This window comes from Salvia splendens, chromosome 10 (genome assembly GCF_004379255.2).
Source record: "Salvia splendens isolate huo1 chromosome 10, SspV2, whole genome shotgun sequence".
Lineage (NCBI taxonomy): Eukaryota > Viridiplantae > Streptophyta > Magnoliopsida > Lamiales > Lamiaceae > Salvia > Salvia splendens.
In genome coordinates this window covers 24,425,349-24,439,341 of record NC_056041.1, presented here as the reverse complement: position 1 = coordinate 24,439,341, position 13,993 = coordinate 24,425,349, and the positions used below count along the sequence as shown (strand labels likewise).

The window sequence follows — 13,993 nt, the reverse complement described above, 5'->3', positions numbered from 1 at the left end:
AAAATTCTCAAATAAATTACTCCTTTGGCACATAATAATAAACAATGCGTTTTTTAAATTTTAATTGGTAGTAAAAAAAGAGATAATAAAATAAGAGAAATACATTAGTTCAGTCTCTCTCCATTTTTATGATTAAATATCATTTTTCCAATAAAGTTTTATTCACATATTTTAAACCTTCAGCGACATCAGCGTGTAATTCGCAATGAATGATAAAATGAGACGATTGACAAATTTTCATCTTTCATAATTTATTTTTTAAGATTTTTAAAAAATGTGATGAGATGAATCAGGATTAGGCAATATTCTGTTATTTATTGGCAATTTATCCTTTAATTAGAATAACTTCTAACATTATAAATTTCTTCCCATATAAACTCAGATTAAATATCCATGCCCCTGAAGGCCCTCATTAGTTAATCTAACGGATACTTATCAAAATTCTCACAAGCCTATTACTAGAACTAATTTTTGAAATTTATCATTGTTCATATAAAATACTCTTCTCGTGATGTAGTAGTGAAAATATATAATCATTTTGTTATTTTGGTACGTTCTATAATAATACAATCATTTTCTTTTCTAGCAAAAGTCAATACATTTCTTCTTCATTACTTTATTCTCTTCATTTACTTAATTCATCTAACACAATATTTCTTAAATCGCGTAGTAGTGAAAATATAGAATCATTTTGTCATTTTGGTACGTTTTATAATAATAGAATCATTTTCTTTTCTAGCAAAAGTCAATGCATTTCTTCTTCATTACTTTATTCTCTTCATTTACTTAATTCATTTAACACAATATTTCTTAAATCGCGTGCCGAAAATAAACATCTCCACTACTGCGAAATGGAGGGAGTAGTACTTTAGTAAAATTGTTGATGAAAACTCCATTACCATAAGTGCAACTAGTTTTGGAAAACAATGATCTAAAGCTACAAGATAACAACTTAGAGCAGAAGAAAAGGGCAATACCATTCAATAGAGTGCAGGGACGTTGACGAATTAAATAAAAGGAGATATCACATGCTTCCTTTTATCTAACGATCTGACTTTTCGATTTTCTTAACAGTAACTGCAATCAACTGTTTTCATTTTTACAATCCTTTAAAAATATACACGTTTTAATGTATAATTGGCAATGTAAGACAGAAAGAACGAGAATAAGTCTGATCTCATTACAGGGGAAAAACTTTTTTAAGAGAGTGGAATGTTGTATCTGTTTTTATATATTAGTTTTATAATAAAATATGAGAAGAATTAGTTAGTGGAAAGTTGAGTCAATCTAACATTTATGATAAAAGTTAATTGAAACTCCTAATAACGGATGGACTAAAATGGTTAACAAGGACTCCTAATGGCAGACGAGTAATACTTTTAATGGATGGACTAAAATGAAAATAGTTCAGAATATCATGTAAACACTAATTCTACTTTCCCTCTCTCCCACATCACATGTATCCACTCCACGCCTATATATATATCCAACCAAGTTAGCAAATAATCATCACCCGTTCACACACACACACAACATAGAGAGCAAAAAAAGAAGTGAATATTTGTGAGAGATGGAGATGAAGATGGAGATACCTGTGATCGACTTCAGCAAGCTCGAGACAGGCGAAACCATGGCGCTCCTCCACGAGGCCTGCAAAAAATGGGGCTTCTTCATGGTAACCAAAGTGACAAATTAACCAACTTCTTATACATGAGCACTTTGTATTGTATTGAGGTTTGTTTGGTTGTGTTGCAGATCGAGAATCACAGCGTGGGATGGGGTACGAACTAAACCCTAATGGCAAGCCCAATAACAGTGACGGCCCATCAGCCCAGAGCCCAAGAAAGAGTATCTGTTCGGCACCAAAGAGTTCGGCACGACCAAAGAGTTCGGACTCAGCCTACAGCTCGGTAAAAGCCGACCAGTCAAGCTCTCCTCTCAGATCGGCAAGAGCTGATCGGTAAAGTCCAGCAGTTCGGTCTCAGCATTCGACCGAACTAGGAGTTAGTGGACTCATGAAAGGCCTCCACGACCTCCACTATACCCACGATCTATTTAGTGGTACGAAGCAGTTATTGAGCAGTTATTGCTCACCCACGATCTTGTTAGTGGGGCTGCAAACCACGATCCTAGTTCAAGGTATAAATAGAACTTAGATCAGATAGAAAAAGGTTAAGCTCTCTAGAGATAAAAAATCGTATAGCAAGTCTGTGTTGTAAGCTGTAATCCCAGATCAAGCAATACAATCTTGCCCTCCCTTCTTCCCGTGGACGTAGATTTACTTCAGTAAATCGAACCACGTAAATTCTTTGTGTCGTAGTCTTTATTCTCTACCAGCATTTACTAACATCAGAAATTCGCGGATCCATCACTGGCGCCGTCTGTGGGAAACAGAGAACAAAATTTGTGATAAAGCGAATTTTTGATCCATTTTTTCCACCCAAAAAATGCATACCAGATCGCAGAGTACCCGTATTCCTGCCCGTGAGAACCAGGAGGAAGCCAATCCATCCCATAGGTCTGGAAAACAGCCTAGGGATAAATCCACCACCAGTTCTCATGGCGAAGGAACAAGCCGCTCCAAAAATCGTCCCACTGAGTCTTCCCAGCAGCCCGATTTGAATGAGGCTGTCAAGCAGTTTTTGGCGGCGAAGCAGGAGGAATTCTTAACCTTCCTGCAAAAAAGCCAAAAGCAGCCGGAGACGAAAACGACGGATTCTCCTTCTCCCTCCGCACAAGAAAGTCACTACCGCAGTAGTGTCGCATCTCCCAGGAGAAAGAATCCCCGTCCCCAACATGTTCCAGTTCCTCCTCGGTACCGGAATCACAGGAGAACTCAATCTCCTCCATACCGACGAGATATCGGATTCGCCGTGTACGGAGCACTGAAGACTCCGTTCTCGGACGACATCACCCGAACTCCCCTACCACAGAACTACCGAACTCCGTCGATGACTTACGACGGGCTCGTGGACCCTCACGATTTCTTGGGGCGCTATCAATATAACATGGCGAACCAGGGTCTCAACGAGGTCCACATGTGCAAGCTGTTTCCCGAGCTGCTCATCGGGAACGCGAGAAGGTGGTTCGATAGCCTCCCCCAGGGCAGCATCAGATCTTACCGAGATCTAATGGATGCCTTCCACAGGAGGTTCTTTCAGAAAGCGGAAGCCCGAATCACTTCGGCTCAGCTGCTTTCCATTCGTCAAGGTCGCGACGAAAAAATCAGCGACTTTATGACAAGATTCCACAAGGAATGCCTGCAAGTAGACGATCTCAACGATCTGCTTGTCATCTCGGCATTCCAAAATGGAATCCTGCCCGGAGCTCTCTACAGGAAGCTCGTTGAGTGCGGTCCGCAGACAGCTCAGGAAATGTGGGACATTGCGGACCAGTACTCCCGGGCCGATGAGGCAGACCGTCGCAAACGGTCGTTAGACAGCTCATCGACCCGAGGAGACAGAAGGAAGCCCGATCATAGCGATCAGGGGCATCCTCGCCGGACTCCATTTGAAAGAATTCAAAGGGCTCCGGTGCAAGACAGATTGGGACCCCGTCTCAATCCCGAGAAGCCGCCCGCTCAGTTCGTACCGCTGAACAAGCCGAGAGCGGAAATTTTCGAACTGCACTCTGACCTATTCGAAAAGCCAAAGCGGATGACGAAATCAGCCGCGCGCCGACCACAGGATAGCTACTGCTCCTACCATCAAGACCACGGTCACGATACTGAGGAGTGCAGAAACTTGGCTGCAGGTATCGATGTTCTTGTGAAGGCAGGGACATTGAAAAAATACCAAAGCAAGCAGCCAAAGAAGAATAAGAAGCAGAGTGGTGCGAACTGCGCTCCTCAGGATCCGAAAAGGCAGCCGGATCCCGAAGACGACGACGAGCCGCAATATGATGGAGTAATCCAGACTATTGACGCTCTCCCTGCCGGGAAGACCAAGTCGTCCCTAAAGTCAGAGCGCAGAGGCTCCAATCGAGAGGAGCCAACGCATAAAAGGCTGAAGCAGGACGAAGTGATTACGTTCTCGGATGCTGATCCCGTCCCGGCCATCTCTCCTCACCAAGACGCCATTGTCATCCAAGCCGGAGTGGCAAACAAACTGATCCACAGGGTGTTTGTGGATACAGGAGCGTCGGTTAGCATTCTTTTTAAAGAGTGCTTTGACAAACTAGAAGTGGACCCAGCTCGGCTCAGTCCGGCTCCGCTTCCCCTGAAGAGCTTCGCCCAGGAGGACACCCGCCCTGAAGGTATTATCAGCCTTCCGATCACGGTGGGGAAAGCGCATACTAGCTCCAGTACGATGATTGAGTTTTTCGTGGTGAAAGCTCGGTCCCCGTACAACATCATCCTGGGAAGAGACTGGCTCAACACAGTTCGGGCCGTTTGCTCCACTTATCACCTCACCATCAAGATCCCTACTAAAGGAGGGATAGCGGTCATCCGAGGTGACCAAAAGAGAGCAAAGGAATGTCTGCAAATTGCGCTTAGAAGTGCCGAGCAGTCAGATCGGCACCACCAAGCATAGCAATCACAGCAGCCGGAGTCAGAGGCGATGACCGAAGTCATACCGGAGCCGAACTCGATGACAGTTCAGCTGTACGAAGACGATCCATCCAGAACGGTTAAGATCGGCTTCGCGGGAACGCCCCTACTTCGGGAAAAAAACCATCCAGCTCCTCAAGGAGTATAAAGACGTCTTTGCATGGTCTCCGTTGGACATGACCGGAGTGCCCCCCGAGGTAATCACTCATCGGTTAAATATTGATCCTTCAGTCCGGCCGATAAAACAGAAGCAAAGACTCTTTGCGGCAGAACGAAGTCAAGTCATCCATGACGAAGTCCGTCAATTATTGAAGGCGGATGTGTTATTCGAAGTGAAGTATCCTTCGTGGGTGGCCAATCCTGTCATGATCAAGAAAAAGGAAGGAGGATGGCGGATGTGCATAGATTTCACCGATCTAAATAAGCACTGTCCCAAAGATTGCTATCCCCTTCCGAACATAGATAAAAAAGTAGAAGCTTTGATAGGCTTTGAAATTTTTTGTTTTCTTGATCTGTACAAAGGATACCATCAAGTTTTAATGGATGAGATTGACGCTTCAAAAACGGCCTTCATTACTGATTTCGGCATTTTCGCTTATAAAAAGATGCCATTCGGTTTAAAGAATGCCGGAGCCACTTATCAAAGGATGGTAGACAAGCTTTTTCGGCACCTGATTGGAAAGGAGGTCGAAGTGTATGTTGACGATATAGTCGTCAAAAGCAAAAGCACTTCGGAGTACGAGCACAACCTCAAGTCCACTCTCAACGTGCTCAAGAAAGCCAACCTCAAACTTAATCCCCAAAAGTGTACCTTTTTGGTAGATTCGGGAAAGTTTCTGGGTTGTTGGGTTTCAAAGGACGGACTCAAGGCAAACCCCTCAAAAGTTCAAGTTGTTCAAAACATGGCGATGCCGAAGTCCATACATGACGTGCAAAGGCTAACCGGATGTCTAGCCGCACTGAATCGATTCCTTTCTCAAGCAGCCGAAAAGCAACTGCCGTTCTTCACGGTGTTGAAAAAGGCACCAAAGTTCGAGTGGGGAGCCGAGCAGAAAAAGGCCTTTGACGAGCTCAAAAGTTATCTAGCCGAGCTTCCTATTCTCTCTGCTCCAACCGAAGCCGAAGTAATATTCTTATACTTAGCGGCATCGGATCAAACCATCAGCGCGGTGCTTGTACGAGAAGAAGGCCTAAAGCAGCTTCCCATCTACTTTACAAGCCGAGCATTAAGAGGTCCAGAAACCAGGTATCAACCTCTGGAAAAGATTGCTCTGGCATTAGTAAATGCAGCAAGGAGACTGCGGCCATACTTCTATGCTCACAAGGTATGCGTCTTAACTGATCTGCCACTTCGGCAAGTGTTGACCAAACCAGAAGCATCAGGCAGAATCGCCAAGTGGGCTATAGAGTTGGGAGAGCACACAATTGAATATCTACCTCGGAAAGCCATCAAGGGACAAGCCTTGGCAGATTTTCTTGCAGAAGCGAAGTTCGATCAAGCAATTCCTGTTATTGCCGAACAGAAGAATTCTGCCAGTGCCGAACTAGCACAGCCCTTGGAATCCGAAGTAGAGCCGCCGGACTGCTGGAGCGGGTTCGTAGATGGAGCTTCGAACAAGATGGGAAGTGGAGCTGGTATTTTACTTGTCGCTCCCGACGGACACGAGGTAGCCTACTCACTTCGGTTCCTATTCCCCACTACTAATAATGAAGCCGAGTACGAAGCCCTCCTGGCCGGACTCCAGTTAGCGCAAAGTCTGCTCGTCAAATCTCTCAAAGTCCATTGTGATTCACAAGTCATAGTAAATCACATGTTGGGTACAAGTGAAGCCCGTGACGAGAGAATGAAGAAGTATTTGGACAAAGCGCAAAGCATCAGCCGAAGTTTCTCCTATTTTCGGATAATCCGCATTCCCAGAGCGGAAAATAGCCGAGCAGATACCTTAAGTAAGTTGGCCTCAGATCCGAGCTCAAAGGCGGAAGAATTAATGCATCGAAGCATTGATGAAGCCGAGGTACATTCAGTATCCAGCTCGCCGAACTGGATGACGCCGATCTTGCAGTATCTGGATCAAGGACAATTGCCCGAGGATAAGAGTGAAGCTCGGAAGATCACGTGCCGAGCACTTCGGTACGAACTTCATGAAGGAGTCCTCTTTAGAAAGTCTTACCTCCAGCCGTTATTGCGGTGCGTAGGACCAGAAGAGACGGACTACATCCTCAGAGAAGTTCATGAAGGATCGTGCGGTAGCCACATCAGAGCCAGAGCTTTAGCTAAAAAAGTTCTGAGGTGGGGATATTATTGGCCAACCATGGTACAAGAGGCAGTGCAGCTCGTCAAGAAGTGTACGAAGTGCCAAATTCATGCAAATGTCCCAAGGATGCCGCAGACCGATCTATACACTATGCAAAGCCCTTGGCCTTTCATGCAATGGGGCATAGACATAGTGGGACCACTTCCTCAAGCTCCTCGGCAAATGAAATTCCTTATCGTTGCCGTGGACTACTTCACGAAGTGGGTGGAGGCTGAACCATTAGCTACGATAACGAGCTCAAAGGCATTGGACTTCGTCTGGAAGAACATAGTGTGCCGATTTGGCATACCCCACATCCTCATCTCGGATAATGGGACTCAGTTCACCGACAAGACGTTCAAGAATTGGTGCCAAGAGCTGAACATTCAACAGCGGTTCACTTCGGTCTCCCATCCCCAAGCAAACGGACAAACGGAAGTAACGAACCGGATTCTGGTGAAAGGGTTAAAAGCTCGGTTAGAACAAGCCAAAGGACAATGGGTAGAAAATCTCCCTCAAGTCCTATGGTCCTACCGAACTACACCCAAAACCTCCAACGGTGAAACTCCGTATAGTCTGGTGTACGGCACTGAAGCCGTAATTCCGGTGGAGATCGGCGTACCCAGTCCCCGAACTCTAAATTTCTCCTCAGAAATGAATGACGACGGACTGAGAGCAGAACTAGATCTCGCCGAAGAAAGAAGAGAATTGGCGTGCATAAAAGCAGCCAAGTATAAGGAGCAAGTAGCCCGGTATTATAACCAAAGGGTGAAAAAGCTTCAATTTCAAGTGGGAAATCTCGTCTTGAGAAACAACGAAGTAAGCCGAGCAGAAAAGCTGGGCAAACTCGAACCCACATGGGAGGGTCCATATCGGGTGTCAGAAGTCCTCGGCAAAGGGTCTTATAAATTGACTCACATGTCAGGAGAACAAGTACCCCGAACATGGCACGTCTCCAACCTCAAGAAGTTCCACTTGTAAGAGACAAAAGTCCGGTCAGTCCGTCTCGTGTCTAGTTCGGTCATAGGGGTATATGTTTTTATTTGTTTGTTTCTTACTTGTACCTTTTACTTGTCGTTTTTTAAAAAAAAATTTAAAGTTTTTTTCCTTCATCTTTTTCATTTTTTCTCTATGTGTTTTGTCTCTATGTGCTTGTCGTCTCTTACAAATGGTACCAAGGTATATCGTTCTTTAAAGACTGATCCCCTTTTTAGATCGATTATTAAAGACTATTGTGAGTCCAAGCTTCTAAGGAGGATACAAGACCACAATTCAGCTTAACAAGCAGTCCGTCTGAAACGAACTGCAACAAGCCAACGACTGTGAGTCCAAGCTTCCAAGGAGGATACAAGACCACAATTCAGCTTAACAAGCACTTCGTCTGAAACGAACTGCAATAAGGGAAAGTCCGATCCACGCGATGAACCTTGCCGAATTAGGACGACCAAGTTCGGTCAAAGAAGTTTACCTCATAAGACCGAGGACGACCATGTCTAGTCAAAGAGGTTTACTGCATAAGACCACTTCGGTTAACTGGGAAAGTCCGATCCACGCGATAAAACTCGCCGAATTAGGACAAGGGAAAGTTCGATCCCGGCGACAAAAATCGCCAAATTAGAACACAAACCAAGTCCGGTCAAAGAAGTTTATTTCATAAGATCAAAGACGAGTCCGGTCAAAGAAGCTTACTTCAAAGTCCAAATACGAGTCCGATCAAAGAAGCTCACTTCATAAGACCGATGACGAGCACGATGAAATTGTTTCGCAGAGCTGTAAGTAAGCAGTGATAAAAGCGAAAGGAAAAAATTTCATTTATTAAATCTCGTTCGGCAGACAATTCAGCTCCCCTACGAGAAGGCATTACGCCATTACAAAGGACTATTCTACTGTCCTCGGTTGCTAAAGTTAAGCCACCTATCTGCAAAATCCTCTGGAAGCCGAGTTCGGTTGTTCCGAGCAGATGAAGAATAAGCAGGTCGACGAGATGCTATCCTCGACCCAACACCTCTTCCGCGAGCCCCAGAAGCTCTAACCCCTCGGCGATGAAGAGTCTCTGCAATAAGCATCTGCTGATCTTGCTCGCTCATAGTCACAACTCCTCGGCGAATTTCAGTCCGTCCCTGTCTTGACGATTCCGGTTGCTCCTGAGCCCGTTCTCGTCTTGACGTTTCCGGCTGTTCCGGAGTTCGTTGTTGACTTGGAGTAGGATTTTGAACAAGGGAACCAGAGGCTTGATCTGGAGTGCGAGCATCTGTTGGCGGGAAATGCCTAAGGAATCTCTCGATTGAGGGACGCCGGGAAAGAATGATGTCGTACCGAGAAGCCCAGCGCCGTAATGATTTCACAACTTGTTGGCAAGCCGAGCTCTCCAGCGCATTGTTCCTCCGGAGTACATGATATTCCTCCCACAGTTCGTCAACTCGACTCTGAACATCTGATATGGTCACTCCCCCGCGCACACGGATGTAATCCTCGTACGCAGTCCTCTCAGCAATGGTCGTATTCAGCTCGGCCTCCAGATCCTTCTTATCGGACTCTAAGTCCTTATTATCGGCCTCCAGCTTCACTAAACGAGCCAAAAGCTCGTCATTCTTCGTCTGATCGGCTATAGCTCTTTTCTCAGCTTCGTCTAAAGCCGAAGAGTACAGCCGTTTCCAGTGAAGTATCTCCATCTCCTTGAGTACAAAGCAGCTATATTAGTTCGGCAGCTGTACCGAGCAGATAGTAAAATACAACAGGAATAAAGGCGAGTACGAAAAGCTATACGAAGACAAGTGTAGAGAATTTTTCATTCACAAGGAAAATCTTTTTACACTAGGAGGGCTTCAAGGCCATTTTACAAGGAAGAAACTAGACTAAGAGAAGGGAGACGAAATCATACTCCGCCAGCTTCGTCTCCGGCTCCTCGGCCTGGTTCAGCTTCTTTCTCCTGAGCTACCTCAGCCTCGGCCTCGCATCCTGCCGGCCTCGCCTCCGCCTCCTGATCGGCTTCCTTCTCCGGATGCCCGGCCCGCTCGACTTCGGCCTCCCGCTCCAGCGGCTCGGCCTCACCCTCTCCGTTGTAAGTCGAAGCGGGTGAAACGGGTCCCACGGAGGCAAAGATAGCCTCCAGGTTCTCGTCCCGATCAGCTCGACAACTCCGGACTCGGTCTGCAGAAAGCAGGACCGAGGATGAAGCGAGCTCCTCAAGGAGCGGCAGATTCTGAAGCCGAGCTGCTATCTCTCGGCTGTACAGAGGCAGCACGACGTCGGCCCCCTGCTCGCCCTTATCGGTAATTAGCCTTACCAGACTACCGACAAAGGCCGAGAACTGGCTGCTCAAAAAGAGTTTCTCCGTGTAAACACGGAGAGCCTCCCCCTGGGCAGCCACGGCGGCAGCCTCCTTCTGAGCCTCCCGGTGCTTCGTCTGCTCTTGCAGGATGATGAGCTGGTTTTTGGCTGACCGGGCTTCATCCTGAGCCGAGATCCTAGCAGCTCGGGCCCTCTCAAATTTGGCCTCAGCCTGTTCGGCCAGACTACGAGCAAGATGCAACTTCTTCTGCATCTCCTCGTAGTCGTGGGATGCTTTGGAGAGCTCCACGGAGACGAGCTTGGCTCTCTGAAGATGAACAAGGAAAAAACTCAACACAATGGCCATCAAAAAATGTGGAAAAGAAGCCAAGTCAGAAAGCTTACCTCCACAAAATTCGTCGGCCATTGAAAAGGCTCAGGGACGTGTTCCGGGATGTCTGCAACCACCTCGGAGATGACCAGGTCTTTCCCCGGCACTCTTGGGGACTCATGAAATTTCCCCTTCCCTTTAGCCGAACACTGCTCCGGCTCTTTCGGATCCGAAGAAGAGGTTTTTTGCCTCTTCGGATTCTTCTCGGCTTCAGACGCCGAGCGAGGGGCTCTCTGCCTCTCCGGCTCCACAAGCTCGGAGGACTTTCGGATAGCCTTATTCAACATGTACACTGCCAAAAAGCAAGAAAGCCAGGTTAGTTTTCTTCGTTAAAGCAGTAGAGCATAAAGATAAAGAGAAATCCTCACCCTCGGCCTCTTCGTCCGAAGACGAGATGTCGAACACGACGTCGCCCTTGACGAGCTCAGACTCCGTGTATTGTTTCCTAACTATGGGAATCTTGTTGAGCTTGCCATCGAGCTCGTCCAACGGTTCAGGCCGAGGATGACGGATAACGGACTTCGGCCCTCTCCAGGGAAAACTAGGAGCCGCGGTCCTATCATAGTAGAAGAAGCGGTTTTGCCACTTCGGCCACTTCGTTTTACAAAGGGCCCTAAAGGGCTGTACAGGGATCAAGTAAAACCAAGACCCCTTCCTCTTAAATTGAAAGAATTTAAGGATCGCCTTCAAAGACAAATCCCTTCCTAACCTACGGAGTTCGGCAGCGAAGGCCGACAAGTGCCTCCAAGAGTTCGGAGTCACCTGGCCTAAAGGAAGCTGAAAAAAATCTAGTAAATCTATAAAGGCAGAAGGGAGGGGGAAACGAAGCCCGCATTCTAAGCAGGCCTCGTACACGGTGGCGTAACCCTCCGGCGGGGAGTCAGCCCTATGATCACCGTCAGGTACCACCGCCTTCCCCCCAGGAAAAAAGTATTTTTCGGGTAGGGATATCACAGTATCCTTACTCAAAATACTATGGAAATACTCTACGGTCTTCTCCCCGGACTCTTTCCGGCCAGAAGACCCCTTACCGCCTCTCCTACCGCTACCCGACTCCGAAGAGGAAGAAGAAGACATTTTTCTTACTTTTTGAAGGTGAAGAAAGTCTGAGGAAGCTCTTGAAAGCGGAAGAAAATTTCTCGAGAAAGAGAGAGTATAGAAGACGCAACAGCAAAAGTGTTCAAATGAGGAAGAAAGAGCATATTTATCAGATTCGGGAAAGATTTCGAAATCGTTGCGCTGTTTCGAATCCCACCTTTTCAGGATTCAACGGCCGGATTTTACTGTCGCATTTAATGCAGGCACGCGCAAGGCACGTCCCCTGACGTCAGCCTCCCCCTTACCGTTATCCAGAATGCCGAAGTGACTCACCTCGCCGAAGTGATTCACTTCGCTTTTCGGGGGGGGTAGTGATGGGGTACGAACTAAACCCTAATGGCAAGCCCAATAACAGTGACGGCCCATCAGCCCAGAGCCCAAGAAAGAGTATCTGTTCGGCACCAAAGAGTTCGGCACGACCAAAGAGTTCGGACTCAGCCTACAGCTCGGTAAAAGCCGACCAGTCAAGCTCTCCTCTCAGATCGGCAAGAGCTGATCGGTAAAGTCCAGCAGTTCGGTCTCAGCATTCGACCGAACTAGGAGTTAGTGGACTCATGAAAGGCCTCCACGACCTCCACTATACCCACGATCTATTTAGTGGTACGAAGCAGTTATTGAGCAGTTATTGCTCACCCACGATCTTGTTAGTGGGGCTGCAAACCACGATCCTAGTTCAAGGTATAAATAGAACTTAGATCAGATAGAAAAAGGTTAAGCTCTCTAGAGATAAAAAATCGTATAGCAAGTCTGTGTTGTAAGCTGTAATCCCAGATCAAGCAATACAATCTTGCCCTCCCTTCTTCCCGTGGACGTAGATTTACTTCAGTAAATCGAACCACGTAAATTCTTTGTGTCGTAGTCTTTATTCTCTACCAGCATTTACTAACATCAGAAATTCGCGGATCCATCAGACACGGAGGTGATGGAGGAGGTGAAGGCGCTGACCAAGGCCCACTACAAGCAGGCCATGAGGCCGGCCTTCCTGGCCTCAGAGACCGCCAAGAGCCTCTCCTCCAGCAAAAACGAGCACATCCCCGACCGCGACTGGGAGAGCAGCTTCTTCGTCTGGCACCACCCTGACAGCACTACCACTGTCCTCCCTGACCGCCTCAGGCGGTCGATGGAGGACTACATCAGCCAGCTGATTCAGCTGGCTGAGAAGCTGTCAGAGCACATGTGCCAGAATCTTGGGATCAGGAGGTCCCACATGATGGAGGCTTTCTCTGGGTGCAGGGCCCCCTCGGTCGGGACCAAAGTGGCAATGTACCCAGAGTGCCCGCGACCCGACCTCATGAGGGGCCTCAGGGAGCACACGGACGCTGGAGGGATCATACTCCTCCTCCAGGACGACCAGGTCCCAGGGCTGGAGTTCTTGAAAGGCGGGGAATGGGTCAAAATCCTGCCTTCCAAGAACAACATGATATTTGTCAACATAGGGGACCAGGTGGAGATCTTGAGCAACGGGGTGTACAAGAGCGCGGTGCACAGAGTGATGGCAATGAGGGAGGGGAACCACCTCTCCATCGCTACATTCTACAACCCGGCTGGGGACGCTGTGATTTCTCCGGCCGCCGACCTCTTGGTCCCCAAGGAAATTAGGTTTAAGGATTATCTCAGCCTCTACACTAAGACCAAATTTGGGGACAAAGCCATCCGGTTTCAGTCCCTTAAAGCCATGGCCACTCACAACTAGGCTTTCTATGTTTTTGTTGCTCTCCTTCATATTTACCTTCATTAAAGAAATGCATCTTTGAGTATGCATAAAGTCTGGGGTTTAGCTATGCTTCAATTCTCAAACTTCATTTCTATTTAAGAATTTTTCAGTCAACTGTTTCCAACTTCTATGTACCAAGTCAAAAGGGAGGGAACAAACCAAAACTTAAGGAAGCAAAAAGTTTAGTGCTTGATTGAATTATGATTGTGAGTTGTGACATCATTAAGAGTGTTTTACAGCTTAAGTTTAGGAGACATAATGGATCTCTAATCCCTCTTATTTTGATATTTACTCATTGATAATGGATCGGAGCTCTAATTCACTAAAATTCGTTCACAAGTTACAAACTTAGGTTCATAGATCAAATCACAATTTTCACTCATAGTCAAAATTCAGATGAGAATGAACCCTTTTTTACAAATCGTATATCTATGGAGTTTTATTTTACAAATCCCTTTTTAATATTTTACAAACGGAAACAACAATTTGCTTGATATTGTTATGTAATCCCTCTCAAGTGTCGTATTTTGGGCACATGTATTAATGATAAGAAAAGGGAGGGGGATTAGAGTATACAATGTATTAGCACAGATGTGCTATTAAAAGTCAAAAGAATTACACAACGCATTAATTACTTTCAAATTTTGAAGCTTTTGTTATTTCCTATGGGAAAAGAT

At 46.5% G+C, this 13,993-nt stretch overlaps 1 protein-coding gene across 1 annotated transcript; it reads left to right on the top strand.

The window, feature by feature from the left end:
• Positions 1 to 1,582: 1,582 nt before the first annotated feature.
• LOC121751490 (1-aminocyclopropane-1-carboxylate oxidase 1-like) lies at positions 1,583 to 13,295 on the top strand. Its single transcript, XM_042146238.1, has 3 exons — positions 1,583 to 1,675; positions 9,973 to 9,991; positions 12,514 to 13,295. The coding sequence occupies exons 1-3, from the start codon at positions 1,583 to 1,585 to the stop codon at positions 13,293 to 13,295; spliced, it is 894 nt and encodes a 297-aa protein (XP_042002172.1).
• Positions 13,296 to 13,993: the final 698 nt, after the last annotated feature.